A 26,501-nucleotide genomic window follows, 5' to 3' on the forward strand; every position below is an offset into this window, starting at 1 on the left:
GCTGTTTGCGCATAGCCACACATGTAGATGTGGAAGACAGTGTTTTAGCTTCAGATTCTTGAAACTTTTTTTTTGCTGTGACATGGACAGTAGCTGTCTTGCAACCTTCATTTCTCCCACTAAGAAATGGAAATAGTACACTGTACTTGTTTTAAAGTAATAGCTTGAATCCAGATGTAAAATACATACAAAAGTCAGGAAAGTAGACTGAAAAAATCTAAAGAAACGGCCAAAAAGTAGTGAAAGCAGAAATCCGAGAAGCCAAGACCAAAACCAGGAACAGAACCAAAACTGATGAAAAAGAATATGATGCAGGCTGTAGGACTGAAACCTATCTACACACAAAAAAGTAGATGGGGAAAAAAAGATTTCTTTGTAGTTGTGTTGTTGCTCATTAGGCACACTGACATACTGAACTGTTGTGGATCAGTTCAAAGGCCTGTCTACTTCATTTTTTTCTTAAATAATTAGTTAAGCAGGCACTTGAAGGAAAATAATGAGAAAAGGAGATTGCTTAAGTCTGATGTTCTCTGCTTCCTTGATCTCAAAGGTACCATTCACTGAGGATTATCTATGACGCATCTCTCACAAACCTGATGACATCATAAATTTTGATCATTCTCATCCATAAAGTCAACTTATCCCTCTTTATATTTTGTGAAGTCTCCACTATGTTACACAAACAGAATACAGATGCATACACTTCAGTTACGTGGTTAAGGATGAAAGGAAGCATCAAGACATACACAAGAGATGAAAAAGCTGAGACACATAGGAAGTGAAAAATAAGAGGTGAAAAAGCTGAAACATGTTTAAGTAAAGATGACAAATCTGTGCAGAAGCTGTCATTAGTGTCAAAGCTTCTTTGGAGAGGATAAGTAGTCTGAATTTCAGTTTAATGAAGAAAAACAGTGTCAGGAGCATACAATGTAGTGCAATACAGAATAGGCGATTTTCTGGCTGTTGCAAGGAAATAGAAAGTTTTTAGTAACCTTTTTAGTAACAGCAATACTCAAAGATCCCTTTGATTTACCTAAAGTGAATCTACCCTGATATTGAGACATTCATCTTTTGTTTCATTATCACAATACAGTAAATACCATCTTCAAAGATCACTAGGCTTACACCAAAACTGAGAGCAGTATCACCTCCAAAATTCAAACACGTTATCTCTGCCATATAACCTATAAAAATACCTAGAATTATTTAAGAGTACCGTGTTCATGAATTGTGTGAACAGCTTCCAACATATTTTTCCAATAGCTCTTCCTTTCCAATGGATCAATGTTTTTTTTCTTTTTCAGCCAGCTATTGAGATCAATATTTCCACACTCCATTACCATGTAGATATGGTGATCAGTAATCTCACTAAAACAAAATAAATGTTAAAATTCAAGGCAGCTTTTTTATATCAAGCAGTATTGATTTAATAAAATGTGAATTTACTCACTAGCTGTAAAGACGAATTATCTTATCACTATGCTGCTGTAGTTTACTCAAATGAGCAATTTCATTCTTATAGCTGTCAATAGTCTGTTGATCAGCTTCTTCTAGATTCACATATTTGACCGCATACAGCTGCTTCTTCTCATTCAGTACTTGAAACACCTGCAAAACAGTTAAATCAGTGTTAGGATTGAATGAAGTTACTTTATGGTCCTTCATTTCAACATAGCCAGAGTTCCAAAGGAAAAGAAAAGCATATCTTTTCAAAAGGAAGAAGCAACACAGCAAACTTGAAAAGAAATTCCTACCTGTTTACTGAAATTGAGGCTTTTGAAATCAGCCATAACTTTTCTTCATGATGATTTGAAGTAAGAAGCCATCAGTTACAACAGAAAACCACCAAACCATCTTGGTACCACACTATTTTAGTAGGTATATTTGATTACAAATCTAAAGTGTACCTAAGATAAAGGATGCGGAATAACACCTCTCAGTGATAAGGGTTTAACCTGCCACTGCACATTCATTTCAACACACCAAGATGATTTGGAGGTTAGACCACATAGCACACAAGAAGAGGCTGAGAGCATTGGTCCATGCAGTCTTAAAGGGAATCTCACTGCTATCTTCAGCTACTTAAAAGGAAGGTAAGAGAAAGACTCCTCTTGAACAATCCAAGTATGGGAGGCAATAAGCACTGCTAACTTCAGTGAAAATTCCAATTAGATACCAGGAGACCTTTTCACCATATTTTTCAACATACATGTAACTACTAGTGCATAAGTGAGTGACTAGGTCTAAAAGGATAATACATCTTACCTTACTTGAGCCTCCACTACCTATTTGCTTTAATATTGTATAAACTCTTCCTTTGATGGCAATGCATTCATGTGCAGGTATAGAAGCTGAAACCTGTGCACATACAGAAAAGTTAAAAAGAAAGTAATTATTGGTGCAGCAGAACTTGGTAGAGCTCTACTTTTATCGAGTTACTATTATTTAAGTTGTCTTGGTCTTCTTGATCAATGCAAGGTGTACAAAAGCCAAACCTTAAATATATTTGTCTATTAAGAGCTGAAGATCACCACAGCAAAAATATTTGTATAATGGTCACCACAAGGTTATAAAGAAGCATGATTTCACAAGCTTGCCTATCAACATACTGAGTATAGGCCTTGAAAAGACCTTACAAAACTTTTTAGACTGCAGAACGTGATACTAAGATGACTGTACTCCTGAAAACAGAGCATGGATAATTGCATCAAGAGTAATTCTAACAAAATTTACTATTTAAGGCCACCACACTTGCAGAAGTATTGCCTTTTATTTTGTTTCACATTTTCATTTTAGACCACTCACCTAACTGGGATTACCAGATACATTAAGAAACACACCTGCAGGGAAAACACGTGCTATACCCATGCACTACAGTAATTTCCAGGGAAGTGGAACTTAAACTCTGTCTCTTAAGCACTCACATGATCCAAATTAGGAAACACCTGTTTGCCCAGTACTAGAATAAAACATGGTTATGATCACCACAGGAAGAAGTCACAGTGGTAATGTTGATACTGTGTGTGCTTTTATTGAGCACAGTAAGACTCTTAAGACTGAAGACACTTACTGTACCAGGACAGATAGGAAAACCTGAGGCCAGAGTTCCTATTCCCAAGAGCAGCCTAACCAGGCTACGCAGTCTGGAATGACACCGTACCTCCCTCTTCGTGCACAAGAGAGACTGGCCTGAAAGCAACTGAGAGACTTGCAGGGACAGAGCTAGCCTGATTATGGCCCACAGTTAGGGTCCAGGCTGACATCTTCTCTAGATACAACTTATTCATTCTAGATTGAGAGGTCAGTGGCTGAAATGTACACAACTGCACTGAAGATCCAGAACCAAGTACTTTACCCAAGGTTGGAGACTGCCCTCAGTGTCCTGCAGTTTTCATTCCCCTTTTGGACACAAACATCCTGCCTTCCTTTATAAATTCACAAGGACAGAAAGTGATCGCAATCTAGATCTGATCACAATCTAGATCACCCAGAGCACTGGTGGTCGAGGCCATTTCTGGGAAATGGGTTCAAAATCCCTGCAGGTAAGAAGGGCTTACAACCTACTCTCACTGGATGGACTGTAAATACTCAATTATTTCGAACAGAAAAAATAGCCATTTTTCCCACATAGATCCATCATTTTTATGCCAGCTATAGGAGGCATCTGTTTTACCCCTGCTGTAGCTACACCAAGCTGTAAAAACAGGCACAAAATTAAATATTAATCCTCTGGTAGAAAGTTTAAGCCTAGTCCCCAGTTCTGCCTACCAATTCTGCCTACAACTGGGAAGATTCCTATCAGGACATGCAACCCATCTAAGGTACTCCATTTTGATACTATTTCAGGCCAGTATAAATGCAGAGTTTGAAATCCAGCACAACGAAAAATAATGTAGTTCTTCACTGTATCTCCTCCCACAAACATCTATGGTTTCTAACACATGCTACTTTTGGGGTACTCCACTCTAGTGGGCAGTACCACTATAAGAGCACAGCAGAACAAAACTAGTGATTCTAGCTCTTACCCTGTCATGAAGTCAGATCTGCAATATAAGATTTGTATTTGAGATAAGTACTTCAGGATTTTGACACAAGTGAATTGATTTTTCAAGAGCTGACTTATTTTACTGCAATTCAGACATATATGAAGACACTCATTTGCAGAATAAGCTAGAGACACTACTTTCCAATACTCATCTGCAAATATGAGTATCGATTTTAAATGTAAAAAATATATATAGACACATTTACCCTAAAAGAAGCTTCCAATAAAAATATATGCTGAACAATGGCAGAATAGTTTAGGTGCATAAGACAGCCTAAAATTGTTACCTGCAAACCCATCTGATTTTGAAATGTAGTTGCTGGAGTATGTGGTAGGAAATACGGGAGCTGGCTGTAGGGAGTAGAAATTTGGTATCCTGGTGAAAAGTTGTTCTTTACAACTGGCGTTCTGAAACTGAAAAGAAATCATTGTAAAAAAGTACAACTACATGCAGTTATTCTTAAGTGAAATTATCTAACACTAAGCTGAAATCTTCATTGCTTCTTGAAAGTTAAACCCAATCTACCAGAAAATTCCCAAGACCTCTTCAACTTTTACTTAGAAGTCCTTATAACTATAACAGGGAATATAGGTGGCTCTCCCTATAAGCTTGACAATGAAAGCACCATACAACTGGAAGGACTGCCCATAGAACAGGATAAGCCACAATTAGCATTCTTTAGCTTACTGTTCTTTGTTCAAAACATTTTTGGATGAAACTTTAAGCCAAAGTGAGCATATTGAGACAAAACTTCAACAGTCATGAGAATTTGAGAGGTTTATCTGTGCTGTCCTATGAGCATAAAGTAGAACTTATATTTGAGAAAACTAAAGATTGCAAGAAAACCTTGACACCTTTTGATTTGTTCCCTTAGTGTGTCTACCAAATATTTAGTTATATTACAAGATATACTTTTCCCCATTGTTTCACTCATTAAAGGCACAGGATGAGTCATGCCTCACAAATAAGTATTTAAAGAAAAACATTGTACAGATGGTGGCAGGTCTGTTTGAACCTTGAATGCAAAGCCATTAATTTCTCAAACACTTGGGAGGTTTTTACAATATTAATTTAGGAATTCAGCAATGTGAATTAGTTTATCTGAAGTAACCTAAGCCAAAACACCACTCCAGTATTTACAGACTCAAAATTGACACAACCAAAATTGACACAAGTTCGGATCAGAACTGGAAAAGAACTTGATGTACCTAGCAGTTATTACATAGGGAATAAAATGACAAGTTTCATTTTTCAGTACTTCATTACAGCTAAAGCACAGCTCTTACTGAAAATAAAAGTACTCAATTCCACATACTTGCTATCGTCTATACACACTGTGTATAATGAGTTTGATTTCCAAAAGTTTCCACATTATCCAAGTGTGAAAGAACAATCTGAGGATTACTTTTTACCAAGCTACATCATGAGATGATGTGCTTCGCTTGCTACAAACATTCCAACTTGACATCAAGAGTTGGAAGCAGCCACGAATCTGTTTGCTATCTGAATGGGAAACTTCAAGAAACTGTTAAAAAAACTGCTGAAGTAGTTCCAGAGGTAAAACTACTGGCTACAGCTACGAAGCTCCAAGTAGCAACTTACCACTCCATATAATCATATGTGGTGCTTGGTGTTCCACAAACATACAATGGATTGTTTTTCTTAGAAACAGCATCTGGTGGCGACAGTCTTCTTGAAATGGGATGACCAGATTGTTCAAGACTTGACTGTTTTCCCTAAAAAAATAAAGCAAGATATTCCACACAAGGAGCCACAATGAAAAAGATTTTTTCCCCATATGTGAAGTCTGCTGCAACTAGAAAACCACTACATATTCTTGTTACTTTACCTCTCTATAACAGTTTTTCTGCATCACTTCTTGACTTGGCCATTTGTTTCTGGAGTTAACACAGTTTAGTTTTATCTGATCCAACTGCTTTCTGTAGCTTTCAGCAGAACTGGATTCTTGCTGTTGACTCTCTATGCTCATTGGCTCTGGTTTCTTCAATTCTTGATTCTGGACTTTACTTTCTGAATAAATCAGATAATTAAAAAGACAATATTCAGTACTTGAAATTATTTCTGGCAGATTTATCTCAGTTTCTGGAGAAGTTTCACTTCATTTTTCTACATCAAAATAAATGAGTACCATTGACTTACCAGAAGCTGATACCTTCCACAGCAATGGTTACTTAAGGTATTAGTGCAGCCTTCAGGGTTTATAAATTCAACTCAATGTAGTAACATGGTAACTTTAAAATCTTAGGTACTACTACAACAGTAACACAGATAGAACTGTTTTCATCACCAATACACAGAGGAAGACCATATTCATCAGTTGCACTACAACATCCTGGGACATCCTGAGCAGGTTTATAAAGTATTTAAGATAAGCTTGTTGCAAATACTTCAAATTAGAAGTCTGTTGCCTGTGACAACAGGCAATCTATAAGCCAGTGTAATTACTGAAGCCAAAGGCACAAAGGGACAAGGCACGCTCAGTTTCAGATCCTTTTGCAGAGATAACAGGACACTGAACTGCAGCAAAGCAGGCTGCAAATAGCACAACTTAAGAGTTTTCTTCACCTGCTTGTGCAACTGAATTTTAAAAAAAACACTGCAGGTGATAGAAAGCAGTTCTTAACATGGGATACAAGCTGAATGTAGTTGAACTACTGCAAGACTGAGCTACAAAAAGCAGCATCTCATCTGGAAGCCTAAGTGAAACACAAACAGGCAAAGTATGACCTGAAACCTAAACTGTTCTCATGCAAATCAGCGGGAAGTTGAAAAGCATCATTTTTCAAATTGAATCTTCTTTCCTACAACAGGTCCTACACCTACCCCTTAAACCCTTCCAAGATCTGACATTTTCACCTACCTCCTTCAAAGTCATTATTAGTATCCTTCCAAGTTTTACAAGTCCTAAAATACTTGCTGTATTTTAGGTGGGGAAAACGCTATTACAATTAAAGAAATGCCCCAAAGTAACAAATTTAACACTTAGAGGTCAATATGTATAGGGCATTTAAGTTGACCAAATACAATAGAATACAAATACAACCTAACAGGTGAAATCAAAAGGAAGGCAAGAGGAGCCTGACCAAAGCATAAGTAATTCAGCCAGAACAATCTTGATAGAGAAATTGTCTTATGTATAAAGAACAGCAGATAAAAACACCTGGAGTTTCACATACTAATTGGTAAACAGGATAGAAAGCAGAAAGTGCTGAAAGCAACAGATGACACGGACATTCTACGTTCACAGGGAATGGTGGAGGGTGCTTTGGACTCCCCCCTGCCCCCCCCCTACTAAATGACTGACACTGTCTCTTTTAAGCTTACTTCAGACAAAACAGTTTCAACAAACTTCAGCAAAAGAAATTAGAGCTATATCATCTCGAGGGTAAGCTACGAGCACATACTAAGAAAGTCACAGGAGAAGCAAGAAGTGAACTACTATAATTTGAGTGTCCCAAAAAATCTAAACAGATCACGCTCAAAGAACATTAATCCTTAGTTTGAATTGCTCTCAGCCAACATACAATTTTCCTGTATAAGCAATCATTAACCGATATGCTGGCAAGCCTTCTTCTACACTCAGGTAGGCAAGTCTTAATTTGAAACCTTGCATTGGTGAAATTTCAGTACCAATTTATATTACATATATCATAAGGGCTAAGGACATCGTGAATTAGCACTAACCACCAGCATTTTACTTCAAACCCAGCCCTCCACACACAGGATGGCTACATTTGACTTTTGAAGTTATTGCAAGTTTTTTTTTAATTACTTCCACAGGCACTCAAAAGCCAAATTTTTAATTAAATGATTAAATGCTCCTGAACTCCAGGCTGAACACTTTTCACTTCTGAAGAATATTTTCTTTATCAATGCATTTTTAAAATACAGAACAGTAAATTTTCAATACTTATTCTATTTCAAAACATTATACATTAATAGTTACCTTCTCTTTTTATCACAGGATTTGTATCCATTTTGTTTCTGAGAGTTACAGTTGAATTGGTAACAATTTCTAAGCTGTTCTCATCCAACATCTGCAACTGTACAGAATTTCTCTTGTAAGGACTTAGAAAGGAAGCACCTTGAAGAAAGTCACGGTATCCCAAGCATAGTGCCCAAACAACATTCTTATAATTAATGACTAGCATACCACAGAACAAATACATTTCAGAAAACAGTGCATGGTACACAGATAATTATTACTGACCCTATTTTAAAATCCATTAATACACTGGATTTCCATCACAGGTTTTATTAGAAAACATTTAGGTCTTTGTTCTCTTAAGTTTCCTTTCTGAAGGGACAGGACATGAAAATGCAAGGCAGAGCTCAAAATTAGTCTTTATTAAAAGCCATGATTTACAGACCACTTAATGGACTTCATGGAATGAACTTCATGAAAATAGAATACTTCCGATGACAAAAACTCATGACTAAAGCTGACAAGTCCTCTAGTAGAGAGGCAGTCTTATTCCCTTCTTTATAAATTATCTGACAGGTTTTTAACACCCCCCCCATTATTTCTCCCATCAGATTTATTGTGCAGAGAAAGCTTTTTTAATGCCTGATTATGCATAATAATTTTCCAATCTGAAAGCCACAATGTTTCTGTTCACAACGGATTGATTAACAGAGCAATTTTATCTTATTACTTTAATAAACAGACAAAAGCATTATTGTTGTCCCTTCTAATATCATAGGACATCCACGTAGGTTTCCTTATATCTAATTCAAGGAATACTTCAGTTACCTTTAAGTCTCCGAAGTCATATGAATCACCCCCACTAGATTTCGATTCAGACAGTGGAAAAGGTGGAATCAGGGCTGTACATCTGGAGCTGGATAATTGCCTATTGAAATAACATTGTTAGTTACATTACAGGTCAACATATGATTGACTTTAAGCCACATAAAAAATGCAGTTGTGGGAAGACTTAGGGCTACAAGTTAAAAACACATAGGATTAGCAGGTCTACTCTGATAGGGAAGTGACAAACAAGCCAAAAGTCTGTAACAATGCTACTATTATCCCATGAAGTCACATTTTTGTTGTCATCCACTGAAAATAGTAATAAGCAGCAGCTAGGATTCTAAATCCTAACAGTTCATTTCAAATTAAGTTTTGAAATATTTACAGAACAATATCATGTGAAGTACCTTACCCACTGCTTTCACAGTTTCAGAATAATGTGCTTTAATTTACTTTTGAGAGGTTGAACAAGCAGTTTACTCTTTGGTTACATATTTCTCTCAACATAAGTTCCACTTCTATGTGAATTTAATCACACTAAGAGGATGTTAGCATAACAGACTTGATTAGAGGGGGAAAAGCAATTTCTCCCCTTTTACTTTTCAGAGAACATGTAGCAAAGTGCTGTTTAAGTTGGTAGATCCTTCCACTGCTGAACAGCTATTCACATTAAAATCAGCATAACTACCTTTCTTTAATCTCCATTGCTATGAAAGACTGTTTCCAACATTGGTTATAAATGAGGATTTACAAATATTTCAGAAGCTAAGAATGTCTTCTATTTTAGGAACTGAATACACAATTGTAACGTTATTTTCAAGAAAAAATATTTTTGCCTTAGTCTCCACCTTTTTGAGGCTATTCATTTGCTAGAACAAAGTTGATCTCTCTATATTCTTACACAGATAATCTCAGTAGTAAGGTAGGAAGGTTAATGCAATACCTCTTGCAGTTATGACCACTTGTCAGTCATCCTTAGACTAATTTTAACATTAACACCTGATATTTACATTGTCCAATAAAAACCATTCTACTGAAAAGAAGAATTAAAACCTGCTGTGCTGCAGTAAAACCCAACAATCATACCTCTTCATAACGCTAGCTGTAAGTGGGACATCTGTCTTCTTCACAGCATCATCAGTATCAGTTACTAGTTTAACAGGAACCCTCCCAAAAGGGCAGGCCTAAGAGGAAATTGGAAGTTATCAGATGTGTAAAGAACGAAAAGCTTAAGATTTAAGCAAATTGTTGCATGTTCTACCTGGTTAGATTTGTTCAGCGGTCTTAATGGATTGTGGAAGTTAACTGTACCATCATGTTCTTGTGATTTCTCTTCCCTGAAGGCAACAAAAAAATAACAGTAGTATGTGTGGTTTTCTTTTTTAAATGACATTTGAAGAAATTAAAGAAATCAAGCCATTACCCAAGCAGAGTTCTAGTAACACTAGAAGAATTTTCAGCAGAATCATTTCTTCTTATAATTCTGTGATTTCCAGGTATGCTCTGAAGTCCAAACTCCTGTAAACTTGATACTGTAGGTAAATTAGTTAGATTTAGTCAGATAGTACTTGAGATTACATTTTTTTTTTTAAAGCATTCTTTCATAGTAACTGAAATTTAGAAATACATACATTTGCAGTAACCACAGTAACCTAGTATCAATATGACATCACTTTTACTGAATATATTTTATAGAAATTCATAAAATATATTTTTTTGATTTAGCATTACAACATGCATAAACTTGATCAAAATTTTAAAAGTTTGCAATTACCTGCAAAGTTCTCTTTCTCCTCATCTGAAAGCAACTGCTTTTTTTGCGAATTCAAGTTTTGTATAGCCACTTCCAACATTTCTAGTGGAACAGCAGAGCACTCCACAGCTTTTTGAAGGAGCTGCTTACACTTCTTCACATGCCCTGTGTAGTAAGGGCCAGAGAATTAAAATTCAAGCAAATAAAAGCAATTATACTGTGGTAACACTTTTTTTGAAGACATGATCATGCTCATGCTGCTTTATATTCACTATCCATCATTCTCTGAAGCCGCTGTTCATTAAGCTCTTTCCCCCTTAGATATCTACTTTTAGGATACTGCCTGGAAGTAGTTACAAACAGATCATGTAAGCCAGTTTTTCCACATGAAATTGAGCATCAGGTCACAAAATGTTTTGTCTTCATATAACTACCTTCTTAGCAGTTATTTAGTGTTATGAGAACCACAAGGAAATAACACATCAGTAGGATGTTTTTTTCCTGTAGCATAAGCAAGGAAAGAAGAGGTTTACAGGTTTGCATTTAGATCTGACCAGATACCAAATTTATAATGTATTATAAAACACCATTAGTGCACTTTATAGGAATCAAGGTTAAAAACAGCTGTTAAACCAAACATTGCCACTCTAGAACGCACTACAATTAAGAAAGTGTGAAAAAAGAATAGTGAGTTTGCCTGCTTTTGTTTTGCTTTTGACTGGGGGTGTTAACAAGAGTTTTGTACATTACTACTTGCCATAAGCAGAGATGGGAGAACTGGTGGGGCTATGGTTTAACAAAACACTCAAAGCATTCAGTTCACCAGTTTGCATATACAAGCATATACACACAGCTATGAAAAAGTAACAGAGTCAAACAAGGGAAAAAATATACTGTGACCAAAATCTTTCCCTTGATTTTTGTTCAGAGTATCAAAATGATGCAAAACTGTTGCAGCTATTAACATTCAGCTGTACATTGAAGTTCCAGAAATCCTTCCTCCTCATTTCCAGAGCAGCAAAATGTGAAGTTCTTACAGGTGCCACATATGTCTAGTTAAATATTATATATTTGAGATCTCCATGTTTCTAGCACTCAAAACCCCACTGAAAACTGAAGGTGGATGTCAATCTTGCCTGCAAGACTGGGGGGAAACAATTATTTAAGCATAAGTTCCTAATATATTTTTAGAACGATCTGTAATGTTGGACACAGAAGTAAGGAAATGCCAAAATAAACTTGGTTATGATTTCATTTATACTTACTTATGCATACTCATCATTTCTTGGTTTTTAAACACAATCAAAAACCATCTATCCCTGAAATTCTTAACAAGTGATAGGACTTTTCACAGAAGCAAAGCCTGGTGTATCTGAGTCTACTTCACATAAAGCCTGGATGATCCACCTAGGCATAACAGCAAAGCTTGCTTCAAGCAAGACTACACAAGGCACATAAGGAAAAGAGTTCCTCATCTGACCTATTTAAATGAGGCTTTTACTCATTTAAACAAAAACAGAATGCCACCTTTTTGTCACTCCTACAGGTTATGAGTTATGAGCAAATCAATATTACTTCTTCAACCATAATTTCAGGATTGTCACCAGAGCTTTCACTCACAATTTTGCTCAAAACAGGGAAGCAAATGTGTAATTTTTCATCCTAATGCAAAAGGAAAGGACAGATCAATCCAGAAGCAATTGGCACACTTGCCAATACACTGCTGAAACAACTTTGTTGAGGAGGCAGAGCACTACACTTTTTTTTTCCTTTAGCCATAGCTGGGCAAGCTCTATGAAAAAAGGAACTACACTCTTAAAAAACACACCATTCACATTTTGCAGCAGTCCTCCTTGAAGCAGGGAAACTAACACTCCATTCACATTACCAAATGCCAAATTGACCAGCTCAAAGATAAAAATCAGAGGCCACATGGGAGATAAAACAAAGCCAATCATAAATGGTTTATTCCTTTGGGATTAAGGATTGCACTTCAGGTTTTTATACTTTGACAGCAAGTAGCCAACTACAGTATGAGCATGCTATGGAGTAATTAAATTACCAAGTGATTGTGATAGGATTTAGTCATTGTAATCACTAATAACATTTCTACATTTTAAATTACACAATGGGCTTTATGTTAAATAAATGCAGTAAACAATCTTTATTATTGCAGTTTACCTTTATTAATATACAATGCTCATAAGACAAATCATTAGTGTTTAAGTATTGTTTATAAAGTTCAACATAAGCTGATATTAGAGCAATAGATGGTCAGATAACTGACTTATCCGAAAAACTGGAATTTCAAGTCAGAGATATGCAAATTTGTCACCTCTCCATCTTCTGGAGCCCCTGGCACAAGGCAGCAAGAAGGACATAGACCTGTTAGAGCAGGTCCAGAATAGGGCCACAAAGATGATCAAGGAGATGGAGCACCTCTCCTGTGAAGGAAGGCTGAGAGAGCTGGGAATGTTCAGCCTGGAGAAGTGAAGGCTTGGGGCTGACCTCACAGCAGGCTTTCAATACTTTAAGGGGTCTTATAAAAAGGGTGGAAGAGACTTTACTCAGGTAGATATTGATAGGGCAAGGAGGAATGGTTTTAAACTAAGAGAGGGGAGATTTAGATTAGAGGTTCTGAGAAGTTTTTCCACTCAAAAGGTGGTAAAGCACTGGCACAGGTTGCCCAGGGAGGTTGTGGATGCTCCATCCCTGGAGGTGTTCAAGGCCAGGTTTGGATGGGGTCCTGAGCAGCATGACCTAGTGGGCTGTGTCCCTGCCCATGGCAGGGGGGTTGGAACTAGATGATCTTTGAGGTCCCTTCCAACCCAGACCATTCAATGATTCTAGTGGAGGAGTAATGTTTAGTGTTCTTCCTCTATTAGTTATGTGGTATGAATTTGAGGGAAATTTATACAGCCTTCCTGTTACATTACAGGTGTACATACTAGTTAAGAAAACATAAGACACGAAATTTACTTATTGATTTTAATAACATGGGACACATTTTGAACAGCTAAAATGCATCCTAAAATACTGTAAAACAAGAAAGTACTGGACCAAAACATTCTCCATGGACAGTTGTCCTGTTTAAACAAGAAACAAGCATAAAAAGGAACATCTAGTGAGAGGGATTCAGGATCCAGAATATAGAACAGACAGTTTAAGCTCCCTTATTTATTGCAGTTAATTTGGGGGATAATTCTTCATACTAGGCAGTATACAACAGTTTATATGATACTGACAAAAGCCATGAATAAAAACAAAATTAAAACTTAAAGTGTATCCACCAAGGCTTCTTCTTTCAAAGGAAAGAAAGAACACAGCTCTAACAGAATAGACCTGTTCTCCTGGATGGAGCAAGACATTAGAGGGAGAATACCAACAAGGTGGCAGAGATCACTTTACCCAATTCACCCACACAAAGATTTTAAAAACCCCCACACAAATACAAGACTGACTGTAGGTAGCACAACCCTGCCACCTCCCAGATAGAGAAGTCAACAAGAGCTTTGTGGACTCATTTTTCTGCAGTACTGAGGACCTGTTGTTCTAGATGTATTAAAACAACTTATAAGTTGACTAGAATAGTCTAGTCTTCCGTCATCTAGAAACTGAGATGGTATAGATCTGGTATAGATCCTGAAATCATCTGAAACATCAAGTTTTTTTTTCCAAGTGTGATTGCTTGATCGTGACCAACAACCAGGCATTCACTCACTCCTCACTCCCAAACGGATGGGGAAAAATGGGAGAGCAAAAGCAAGAGAGAAATCATTGGTCAGGATAAAGAGTTTAATGAGTGAAAGAAAAAGGGATGAACAAAAATTAAGTCATGCAAAGCAATCATCACCTCCTACAAGCAGGCTGGTGCCCAGCCAGTTTCCAAGCAACTGCTACCATGGAAGAGCTAGCCACCAGCTTTTTACTGCTGGCCATGATGTTGTCTGGCACAGCATACCACTGAGTTCAGGTCAGCTGTCCTCTTGTCCACCCTCAGCATACTCATTGTGGTGAGGTGGGAGGCACAGCCGGAGAGAGAAAGCTTTGGAAACATGCAGTGGTAAGCTAAAACAGTGGTGTTATCAACACATAAGCAATCAGAAATGGAAAATGTAGCACTTAAGAGACAAGTAATTCCACCCAAGCCAGATCCAGTACACCAAGGAATGGGATGAATGAATTCATCTCAAATGTCTCATATCTCAGGGACAGACAGTTCACACATACCTTGAAGTGGACCAGATTTTTTTTTCCAAATGATGTTACTCTCATATCAGAATGGCTTGCCTAAAACATGGCAGTACAAGTGACAAAGACTATCATTGTGTTTTGAACACTGACAAATCTGTACCACATCTGCCCACCCACCCGACTGGTGCTCAGCATCTGTGACACTGTCAAAGAAGTTAGTCTACTGCAATTATGAACCAACATCATTCATCTCTGCTTTCCCTGCATGAAAGGTCAACAGTGGAACAGGAAACAATTAAAACCCAATTGCCAGCTACTTAAGAACCTGAGTGGCAGAAAGGAAATTTAATTTGACCAGATGGCATTTATAGTTTAGTTTATTATAATTTTAAAAAGAATCAGTTGTCTCCAAAAAGCAATCTCTTCCACAAGCAAATGGAAGATATCTAAAGGGGAAAGTACCATCCAGATTTGACCATAATTTTTCACCCCACCAAGGGACTCACTCACACCTGCCAATAACATCTATGCTTTAAAATCACTGCCAGTTTTCATCTTGTTCGGAAGTTATTTCTCAAAAGGGAAAAAACTAAGAACTATGCACATTTTCATTAAAAGTGAAGACATTCTAATTAAATCTCAATCATAAAAGAAAATCCAGGTTTTTCATTTTATGATTTATTACTCAATTTCCTCGCAGAACATGTAACACAAACATTTAAAAAACACAACTTAAAACCAAAGAACAGCAACATCAAAGTTTTTCTACACACCTTGTGATAGCTCAAACTGCGCAAAAGCCACATGCACAAAAGCAAATTTCTTGCAATTCAGTCTGGCCAGATGAAATTGGTCTCGTGCCTCCTCTGGATCTTGAAGGCTGTAAAGACAGCACAAGGCTAGTTACAGAGTGAAGAACCTGACTAACAAAGATCAAGTTCCATGTGCTTGGAGATTGCTTCAGGTAATTCTGGGAAAGCAATCCATATATAGCCAGAGTTTTTCTCTTCCTCAGAACCAGCAATAAGTGCAGATCAGTAAACAATCTTTAGAAAGCTAATAACTGAAAAATAAAACTGAACTTTTCCAAAAACTAGAATGTGCTCAAATCTGAAAAGAAAGGCTGTGGACTCATTTTGAGAAACAATATCAGCAGTGACAAAGAATACATAGCTATTTTCCCCTCAAAGCACTCCCTAACACCTTCCAAGCCACATGGTGATGCTATCCAGATAACCATCTCTGGATTTTGTTAGTCCATTAGCATTGTTCTAGCTACATCCACTCCCACTAAGTAGGCTGCAGAAGGAGGTGAGGGGTGTATTTGCTTGAGAATTTGTGTGGAAAAGTCTGCCATGAAAAACACAAGATAGGTAATCTGGAATGCTTCATTATCCAAATGATTCCACATTACATTAGTTAGTAAACCCTACAATCAAGAAATATAGACATTTCTTCCAAAATTTCACCCTGGTTCAAAGTAAAGGAGTATGAAAGTATGGATGGAGAAAGAAACAAATGAAATGGCTTAAAAAACAAGTACAAAAACACATCACAAAGCTAAAGAGAAGGCACTTTGAGTAGAAGTCCATGGAATGGCAGTTATATTAAAAATTAGCAAAGTCTCCATCAGAGTTTAAGGCATGTTACTACTGCCCAGTATGTTTAATACATTCAGCTTTAATGATCCAGAGCAATGGGACAGGTACAGAACCACCCACTCACAGGCAAAGTCGGAGGTAACACAAATCAGCCTTGAACACATTAATTCACTTTCACAAACCCATGTCAAAGGTCGTTTCTGTGGGAAGCAGCACAGACTTGAAGGGCAGTAAGCAGAACAGGACCTACTGTTAGCAACGGGGACCAAGTGCCACACACTTGGTGGCACTGTATTACAGCCAGAAGGCAGGCCTGCCATGGTTAATGCCACATACAACCAGTTCAGATGCACCTGGTTTCACCTTTGCCTGTTTCCCAGTACATACAATGTTTTTTCAAACAACCTCAGCATTATAATAGGTAAAAAGGTTTTAACATGGTCAGGCTACAGCAAGAGAAGAGTCCATGCAAAGCCAGGCCCAGTGCCAAAAAGGACAGAACCCAATTTTGATGAGAAGAACCCAGCATTGGAGCAAATAGACACTGAGGTCTCAAATTGTTGGTCACTGTCTGTTCCTAAAGTTTGATGTTCTTGTCTGGCTTTTGCTGTTAGGTGGAATATTTGTAAGAACAGCAATTAGAACACCACCAAGGGGCACCTTTCTTCTCCCAAAGGCACCACCAGACCACCCGTGCATCAGTTACTTTACTCGGAGTAGCTAAAAAATCAAAAAAACTTTAGGAAGTCATAAGGTTCTTTAACAGGAAATAGAACTGATCAGAGAAAATAAACAGTACTAGACAAACTGACAGCCAGGAACAGGGGAATCTGAAACACCAGGGAAATCTCAGACACGAAGCAAACTGCAAGCACTGAGTAAACATTGACATCCTATACTCAAATAACCACTCATTGAGTAACTCCATCACCAGGAATTGTAGACAAGCAACACTGGCTGCAGGGTCAGGTTTTTGTCTGTTTGTTTTTAAGTCTGATCAGTCAAAAGCAATTTCATGTTCTGGTGAGATTACACATGTAGTTCATACACAGCTTCATATAAATTTATAATTCAAAATAAAATTTACTCTTAATATATGCCAATCTCAGTTATTATAAGCTAATGCTTTCTCATTAAGTAAGAATTGGGTAATCTATGAAAGTAATTTTCAAGTGGGGAAACAATCATTTAGGGAGACTTCTAGCAAGATTGCTTTGGGATTGATGCCAGATTTTAGCAGGTACTTTTTTTTTTTTAAGAGGGAGAGGGGTTGTTCACCTTTTTAGAAAAATACATTAACAAGTCAGGAAACATGACTAATTCACCAACTGAGAGATGAAGCAGAAAAAACTGAGAGTAGACCTGAACTCCTCATCACTCTAGGTAGATGCCATAGTAACACTGGTTATCAAAGCAGAGGGTATTTTAGTATAGCTATTGACAGGGCATTTTAGGAGCAAAATAAGACACTCCAGCTACTCCCAAGAAGGCATCCCCGAATACTGTAGCAGTAAGGCAGCTAGCACATTCCAGCGGGATGCTGAAACTAAAACTGTTAACAAGCATTCTAGCCTAACAGGCTACTTACTGCCTGTGCCTTCAGCTTTGCTTTTTGCAATACACAGAACACTGAACAAAGTTCCAGTATCCATACCTTCAAAGTCACTTTTTAAATATGAAGTGGAAAGAGGTCCAAGAGTTTAAGTGATTAGGAAGGTAGTGAAATCATCTTTCTGAAGTTAAACTCCTGCCGTACATGAGACATGTTGCTTGGTAATAGGATCCAATCAACATTTTGGAAATGAAGTTACAGAAACTGAGCCCAAAGCCTCTATCATACACCTTCTGTTCTGATAAACTAACCATCAAAAAAAGAACACCATCTCTCCATATCTTTAAAAACAGGAGGTCTTTCCCAAATACATGCTTTACTCCCAACATTTAGACAAAGAACACCATTTTCAAAAAACCATGGATTCACAGGTCATTATTTACTCCTGACTTTTTCCCCAACAGTAGGTTCAGCAGATTACTAAAACTGTTCAAGGGAACAAAACACTAATGCATTAAAACCCATGCAGATGACAGTACAAAGAAGTAGACCTTACTATACTGCAAGTTCAAGCCACCTGCCAAAAAGGACCAAATAGGAGAGTATACAATAAACAAGAACTGCTAGCTATATAGCAAGTGACAGAAGAACTCCTTACCAAGAAAGGTCTATCCAGATGTAACAATCCTGCCCCAAATTACATCTGAAAACATCTGAACAACCACACTGCTTAAATTTGAACCAGATAAAGCAATAAACTACAATCAGAACTTCATAAATCATGAAAGTACTGAATGATATTCTAAGACAGGTGTTTAATGTAGCTGGGATATGATTTTCCTAGTGAGAGATAAAGAAGCCTAGACAAGGAGAAACTGCTGGAGTTTGGCTAGATGAATTAGACTACAGCAAGTTGTCTACCTTACAGCCACAGCAAGACAGTTACAAGAGTCTAGGGAAATAATCCTAGCTTAAAATGTACGGTTTAATACACAGATTATAGTTAAAGATTGAAGTCATATCAGATTTCATCCATACAATTTCTTTTGAGCTGAAGTATAAAGCTGAAGTTAAGGAGAAAGCATGAGATGGCTCTATGTTCCCTTTTACCTTATACATACAGCCCAGAAGTGTCAACAACCCTGAAATTGTTCTTCAGAGCTATTTGATTTTCATCAAGTATAAATGCAAGTACTATGGAGACTAAGGAAGCTGAGCAGCCAAAGCTGGTCAGTTTCAAGTAGCTGATAAAAATCTGTTGCAGAAACCACTAACACAAAACCTGTTACCATCATTAAAATTCAGAAGTCATTGTTCAGAGTACTTATATTGAAAATTGAAAATTCACACTTACGCTTTCAACTCAGCAAATCTCACGAGGATGCGAGCATACTTCTCATCTTCACTATGCTTTTCTGCAGGTAACGCAGTTACTGCTTGACTGTAGCGACCAATGAGTCTGTTCAGTACACCAACATCCATATGAGGAATACCCTTTTTCTCCAGCTTAAGCAAAAAAGACAGCCAGTCTTCTGGGTTATTTGTCATCATTATTTGATTAACTGTTCCAGAGTTATCTGAAAGAAAAATAGCAAGAGATTGATTAAAACTGCAACCAACATGAATAAAAAACACTTCAAAAGCTTTCAGTCAGGACAAAGATCAACCAAAACACATACCTGTTGTATCAGCTGATATTTTAGTACAGTTAAATTCATCTGTGATATTGTCTTCATTTCTGTATTTGTTTTTCAGGTCTCTAACTCTACTCATGATTGAAGCAATTCGTGGCAATCCCCTTTCACTTAGATCCTCCTCCTCCTCCATCTAGAGGACAGAGAAACCAGTGAAATTTTAGAAGAACTGTTGCAGTTGACCTTAATTGGTATTTCCATGGGAGAGCCCCTCATGTATGTTTCGCAGATTGAGACTCAACCACATTAAATAGCAAATATTAAGACTTTGTCAGTTTAGTTATACAAATAAACTTGTAATGTGCATGTCTTTAACACAGTATCTTTGCAGAAAAGCAAGAAAAAGCATAGAGTTCTAAAATGAACCCTTCCTTTCTTTATAAAAAGAAGTGTTTTCAGTGGTCAAAGAACAAAAGCAAGCATCCCCCAGAGATGCAAGCAAGACATATATAGAAAGAACTATGAAAGCTGGAGACAGTATGCTAAAATCAGTGCTATCTGAAAAATCAAAAATTTTCACTGAGCTGAGACTAAGAGAACCCTCCCCTCCTTTTTCTTCAGCAGTAAAAGTACATTGAACAGAAATCTAACTTCAGGGTTCATTTGCAACTTCCTTTAATACCTATTCCTCTCCACACTGCATAGAGAAGAATTATCTTTAGCTGTTCTGAGACCACCCCTGTAAACTATCACATCTTTGGGGGATTACATTGCTAAAAATGACATAGGTGATTACTGTAGCAAAGAGTGTTTACATGCTGCTCCAAAGATGTTATTTACTTCACAGGGAGAACGATCATCTCTCTTCATAAGGAAGATTTTGGTACCTATTGCAGTTTTGCCCCTGATTAATACAGTAGAGGGGGCTACAGAAACTCAGATCTCCTCTTTAGAGGTGAGAATATCTTTGAAAGGTCGGTCCTTGAACTGTACCCCGTCCCTCTAAGTGTGGATGAAGTCATCTTTTTGAAGCCAAACCTTAAGTAACTTTAAACACCAAGAAATTTGAAATTTACTTCATATGGTAATACTATGAGGTCTCATTACAACTGTAATTGACAACAATTCCCTAGTAATTTTTTTTATTAGAAAAGACAGTACTTATGTTTTCCTCACCAATATAAAGGTGTTATTTTTCTGGTGACAAGTTGCCAAATGTAGCTGACAAGAAATCATTTTCTACATAAATATGATCTTAAATCTCAACAACATGTCAAACTTACATTTCTGGTATGTGGCTTCTCAACTGAAGAAGGTTCAGCGTGTACAATACAGAGTAATCTTCTCTTGAAGAGATATGCTTTCTCATAAAGTTAATTTTGATAAGGGTGAGATTACTTCAGATGATCCCAAAAATCCAGCAAAGGCAAGAAACGTAGCTCTCCATCCTGAAGAAGTTCCTAAGTAACCAAAATATAAGTGATTAGACATCAAGAAGTAAATTAGTATCAGTATATACTGCAAGCTTGCTTTATCTTCGCAACTTCTCAGAAATATTACTTTTCATTAAAAGAAATCCATTAGTAACAAGACTACTAAACAGCAGAAATTCAAAAGTTACTCTTGTACTAAGAGCAAGTACTTCCAGATGTGCCTGCTATATAGGACATTTACAGATGGAAGATACACTAAAATCATAATCATCTGAGTATTGTCATGATTTGCAACTGATCTTTCCACTCACACCCAAGTTCAATCATGAGCCAGTATTCAGAGTCTTGTTTTGGCTTAATTTGCTACATAATTACTTTTTAAGAAAGCATTTGCCATGAATTTGTGCAAAGTGTGTTCAAAATTTGACAAGACAATGAAGACCTAAAATAGCAACATGCAGTTATAAGCATGCTCAATAGGAACTGAGCTTCTAACTGCAATGCCTGCATGGCAGCACATCCGAGATCTAGAAAAGCCATGCAGGAAAGAAGGTTAGGGGCAGGGAAGCAAGGAAGAGGGAGAACATGTATGCAGAGATCAGGAAAATACAGAAACTACCTCTAAAAGAGCATAGCAGTAATTTTAACACCTCATACAGACTCAGTAAGAAGTTAAGGGACAAACTAGAAAAGCAGCATGCGCTGTAAGTGGGTGAAGTGGCAGTGTGGGTTAGTCACAGGATGCCATGTGCAATATACCCAGTCGTGTTTATTGATACTCAAGAGAAATAATAGCACCCAGCCCTGAAATAGTGGATTTACTCTGGTATACTACTCCTGAACAGAAACAGGTGCTGTTTTTACTGAAAGTCCTTCTTAATCACTGAATGACAAGGTATACTCTTCCTGCTCCTGGAAGCTATCAAAATACTGCATCTGCCTATATCCAAGGAGTTGCCAAGAACAGCCAGGATTTTAAGGAAGTGCCCAGGAGCATGCCTGGCTTTTTCCTGCAAGTGAATCAGTCAGCCTAGAAAAAGGCATCCTTGTCATCCCATTACCTACATGGTTCTGTGCTGCCAGATCATTGTGGCTGCAGCTATTGTCTAGCTCTGTTCCTATGGCCTAATTTTTTTTGCTAATAAACTATGAGATGAATAACTGAGTCAAGTCCTCTGTGCAAAAGAGGAAAAATGCCACCTTCCCCACTATATCAAGAACTTTACTAGCTTGGGTGTTTTCTGGCACCTTTTTCCCCCCTTATGTTTAAGCCGTTTTGCCCTTCCTACATGCAGAAAGATCCCACACAAACAGCCAGGGGAAGCTCGCAGTAGCCTTAATCTTCTACAGCACTTGCATTATTTTATTCACATATTCAGGCCAGTATTTCAATACTGCTCACTGTTTAAGCACATACTTGCTGGTAGTACAGAAAACAGTGTCAGTTACAGAAAGCAGAGCTATCCGCATAATCCTTTCCAAGTGCAGTTATATCAACATTGCCTAAACACTACAGCATTGCTCTAAACCCTTCCTGACTGTTAGAAACTATTACACATACAATTTAGTGCAAGAGTTCCTGCCCTCGAGATCTTGCCAGCTGTTCAATGCACAGAAGAACAGAAGCATGAGATAACACATGGCCAACCTTCAGAAAGGCGTGACATTATCTGTTATTTACCCATTTATTCTGCAGACATCAAAGCAGAGCCTACTCTTTACTGTAACTCTGAAGAAACAGATACAAGCTTACAAGATGCTGAGGTTTCTTAAAACACATGGGGAGTCATGAAAGCAGATGTTCCATCTAAAAGATAGATGTTTTGGGGTTGAGGTCAGAAGAGAAATTTGTAATGGTAGGAATATGAAAGAAATTCTGTGACTTTTGTTACTCTGGGCGGATATTAAGAAACTCTGCTCCTAGGAAGGGCTGAGCTAACTGCTTGTGGAACAAAGTCTGGAAGCAGGTGAGGGGCCTAAACCCTTCCAATCCTCCCCGACCTCAGCTCCCTTCCCGGCCCTGGTTGCAAGGCTGGGTTCCGCGGTTACCGGTCGGTTACCGACTAGTCAGGCCCGGTAACTCCCTCCTACCCTGCTCCCCAACACAGCCGGCCTGAGCCTTTCCCTTACCCTGCCTCTACGCTCCCCAAACCACACAGAAACTCGCCATTTTCTGAAGCTTCTCCCCAGTCCTAGCAAAAAAAAGTATATTTAAAATTGAATAAATAAACAAAGCCTCGAGCTCCGAGGCCTCACGGGCACGGACCAGCCGCGAGGGCCCCCTCCCCTCACCGAGCTCCGGGGCCCCCAACGGCCGCCGGCCCCCGCCCCCCCGCACTCACCTCAGCCGCCGCCGCCGCCCGCTCCCGGCCGGGCCTGGGCCGTGCCCGCCGTTCCCCGTTTGAATCTCCCCGCGGCCGCTGATTGGTCGGCGGAGGGGAAAAACAACGGAAGCGCGGCTTTCTATTGGAGGGGGAGAGCTGAGGTCCCGCCCACAGCGGTCGCGGCTCCGCCCCGCTCTCCTCCCTTCGCGCCGCGCGGCGGGGCCGTTAGGCGCCGTTACCCGCCGGGGCGCTGAGGGGGCGCTCGGGGCGCTGTCATGGCGCCGGTCGCTATTGTAATCCCTAATGCCCGCAAAGAGGGTGCGAGCTGCCCGCCCTGAGGCCATGTATACAAAGTTCAAAGCACAGAAATGAGATAACGCAAAAATACATCTGAAAGTAGTTTCAAGCAATAAATACTCTGTGCAGCCTCACTCACCTCTTACACAGCGCTGCGTGTCCTGACCGTCTCCTTAAGATCACGCCTTCCCTTTACCTTTTTCTCAGGCGGATTCCCCATAAGCTGATTCATAAGCGCGCCTCATTATCTGCAGCATGCCTAAGGCTGCTAAAGGCAGCGCTTCCTTTGAGCTGTCCCCTTCTTCCTGCAGTTGGATTACAGCGATGCAAAAGCTCTAACTAGAACAGTTCGGCCTCTCCGAGTTTATATTCTACCTGGATTTGTTATTTACTGTCTTCTTTTTAGCCAGTGTGGCTCTTGCGATGCTCACAATATTTTCAAGATTGTTTATACACTTCATAAAAAGCACTGAGACATATTCACTCTCTGTATACATGTGCCATATTAATTTAATACCTTACTACTTACCATTAGCTTTCCATGCAGTTCCCATGTGACTTTAACATTATAATACCTAAACTGGCATTTAATTGAAGTTAATCTCGCTTGTTTTGTATTCATCTAAAACATAAACATCTTGTCTAATGTAGTGATAAAAGTTCACTCAGCAGAGAAAGGGAAGAGGCATTTCAAGAGAGAAATTGAGTCCAAACATCTATTTTGGACTCTGATGGATCATCCTGTGGAGATGTCTGTTTTCTCCAAGCACAGAGGAGTTACAACTTTTAGCTAAGATGTGAGGTGATTTTTTTTTTTCCCATATTGCCTATTGTTCTAGTGAATAATGCTGTAAAGGGTGGTCATCTGAGTTCTGTAGCTGTGACAAGCAACCAGGATACTATGTCGAAAGAATCCTAGCACAACTGAAACGAATGGGAGAAAGAAGACAGAGCAGCCCCCTGAAGAAAAATAAATAAATAAATAAATAAAAATAAAGGCAGCCAAGAGGCAAAGGGGTCAGAGAAAGAAAGGCCGTAATACCAACAGAAAAAAATAAAGAAGCCTACATATAGTACTCTTCAGGGAAATACATAATGTGTGGTGTTTGGTTTGATGGTAGAACCATTGCTTGCTTGTTTATAAATGTTTATGCGTGTTATTCATTATAATGTCATGGATGTACAGGGAATCTAAGAACTGCAGCACCTGACATCTTCACCTAAAGCTGATACCAGTCTGAATGACAACAGGCACATGCGAATCAGAAAAACAAGGATGTGATGAAGAAAAAAGATGGATGACGAACAAAAGGAGATGTCAGTCTTTTATAAAGTTACATCAGGCAAATCCTGTTTCATTGTTTTAAATACTCAATCATATGGTAAGATTTTGTATCTGTTTGGATAATCGTATTGCAAACCCAAGTGTGGCAAATGCAAGTGAATTGCAAAAGATTTTTCAAATGTCGAGGAAATCTTTATAACACACTATGGAATTTTCTGAAATGCATCTAAGAGAAAGGCCATCCTCTTCTAGCTGAAAATTTGGCAGCAACCAACCCATCTTCCTGAGCTGATATATGAAATTCCGTGTCTCTGGTATGAAGTGCTGAGCTAAAGAAAAGATGGTGGCTTATTGATTACAACTGCTGGCAGACATTCAGTGTAGCTGTTTTGGTTAAAAGTGCATTTGGAGAGAACTCTGCTGAGTATTTGATGAAATCTTTATTTACTGGGAGCACACAGACTTGTCCTGGCTGTTGATGCATTGCTCCAAACTACAGATGTCCACAAGAAGAAGCAAACAAATATTTTAGATGGTAGAGTCACCTCAACAACTGAGAAATTGATCTGAAAATAAGTGGTTAATTAACAAAGCATTAACATTTTCAGCAGCAAGAATAACAGATATTCCCATTCCTCCTAGCTGTTTTGTTTCCGTGACACACTACTTGTCATTATTGACTACTTCAAGCTTTATGTGTAATTAATTGGTTTTGTTTGTTTTTTAATGAATAAGGAAAAGAGAACAATAATTATTTACATCAGTGGATCTTGTTCCATAGTGCTTGTTCATTTACAGATCTGATCCATGCTTTGTGACTGGACTTTTACAATATACTTTTTTCCTTACTTGCGGACATGTTCAATCACTAAAACAATGAGAACCATTGACCTGCCTTCTGTGTGTTGTGTGATAGGTACCATTTGGGCTGAAAGTCAGTAAAATGCACAGACGTGTACACACACGAAATACTAATTTAGAAACTGACTCAATCAACAGATCTGCAAAAGGACGTGTCAATAAGAAATGTTTGTGCTGTTTATTTCAGAAGGATGCTTCAGGGACTGGTTCTAACTGTGGTGTATTTTAAGTATTATATTGGTGATATGGAAATGAATATGAAATGGCTGCCAGTAAACTTGATACCAAGATGGTGTTAATGCTGCATGCAAATGACTTGGCCCTGACCTGAGGTTAAGCTAACTGCAGGACATAGGAATCCAGTGAATGTGACATGAGAAATTGCTGAACATGAATAACTTTGTGATAAGATGGTGAAAGCTACAAACAGTGCTGTGAAAGGTGGCTGGATCTCGCATGTGTTTATGGGGGAGTTATGTGAAAAATAGACAAATTTCATAGATATTTGAAGGGGAATATTTTGGAAAGAGCATCTTCTGTGAAGTGCGATCTTACAAGCTCAAAAGCAGCTCTGTAACCATATCAGGACACCCCCACATATGAGATCACTTGGGTAATGGTACCAGATATACCAGATGTGAATACATATTTACCAAAACTGGACCCACTTGAGAAAAAGGAATTAGAGGCAGGTTTTGTATTTTGGAAGACACTGGAACAGAGAAAAGGAGTCACAAGGGCAGCAAG

The 26,501-nt window shown here is 38.3% G+C and overlaps 1 protein-coding gene across 1 annotated transcript in view; it reads right to left on the reverse strand.

Moving 5' to 3' along the window:
• The window catches only part of TTK (TTK protein kinase), a 31,091-nt gene extending 7,658 nt beyond the window's left edge, over nucleotides 1-23,433 (reverse strand). The window contains exons 1-17 of the mRNA XM_048052504.2: nucleotides 23,330-23,433; nucleotides 20,838-21,014; nucleotides 19,600-19,747; nucleotides 19,275-19,497; nucleotides 15,541-15,647; nucleotides 10,595-10,738; nucleotides 10,244-10,352; nucleotides 10,082-10,157; nucleotides 9,907-10,004; nucleotides 8,821-8,920; nucleotides 8,014-8,110; nucleotides 5,896-6,077; nucleotides 5,649-5,782; nucleotides 4,333-4,459; nucleotides 2,266-2,358; nucleotides 1,451-1,608; nucleotides 1,217-1,368 (exon numbers count right to left, since the gene is read on the reverse strand). Coding sequence (XP_047908461.1) covers nucleotides 1,217-1,368; nucleotides 1,451-1,608; nucleotides 2,266-2,358; nucleotides 4,333-4,459; nucleotides 5,649-5,782; nucleotides 5,896-6,077; nucleotides 8,014-8,110; nucleotides 8,821-8,920; nucleotides 9,907-10,004; nucleotides 10,082-10,157; nucleotides 10,244-10,352; nucleotides 10,595-10,738; nucleotides 15,541-15,647; nucleotides 19,275-19,497; nucleotides 19,600-19,747 — 1,948 coding nt within the window. The 5' untranslated portion in view covers nucleotides 20,838-21,014; nucleotides 23,330-23,433. The remainder of the gene's footprint in view (nucleotides 1-1,216; nucleotides 1,369-1,450; nucleotides 1,609-2,265; nucleotides 2,359-4,332; nucleotides 4,460-5,648; nucleotides 5,783-5,895; nucleotides 6,078-8,013; nucleotides 8,111-8,820; nucleotides 8,921-9,906; nucleotides 10,005-10,081; nucleotides 10,158-10,243; nucleotides 10,353-10,594; nucleotides 10,739-15,540; nucleotides 15,648-19,274; nucleotides 19,498-19,599; nucleotides 19,748-20,837; nucleotides 21,015-23,329) is intronic.
• Between the last annotated feature and the right edge of the window lie 3,068 nt (nucleotides 23,434-26,501).

Source organism: Anser cygnoides, chromosome 3, assembly GCF_040182565.1.
Source record: "Anser cygnoides isolate HZ-2024a breed goose chromosome 3, Taihu_goose_T2T_genome, whole genome shotgun sequence".
NCBI lineage: Eukaryota > Metazoa > Chordata > Aves > Anseriformes > Anatidae > Anser > Anser cygnoides.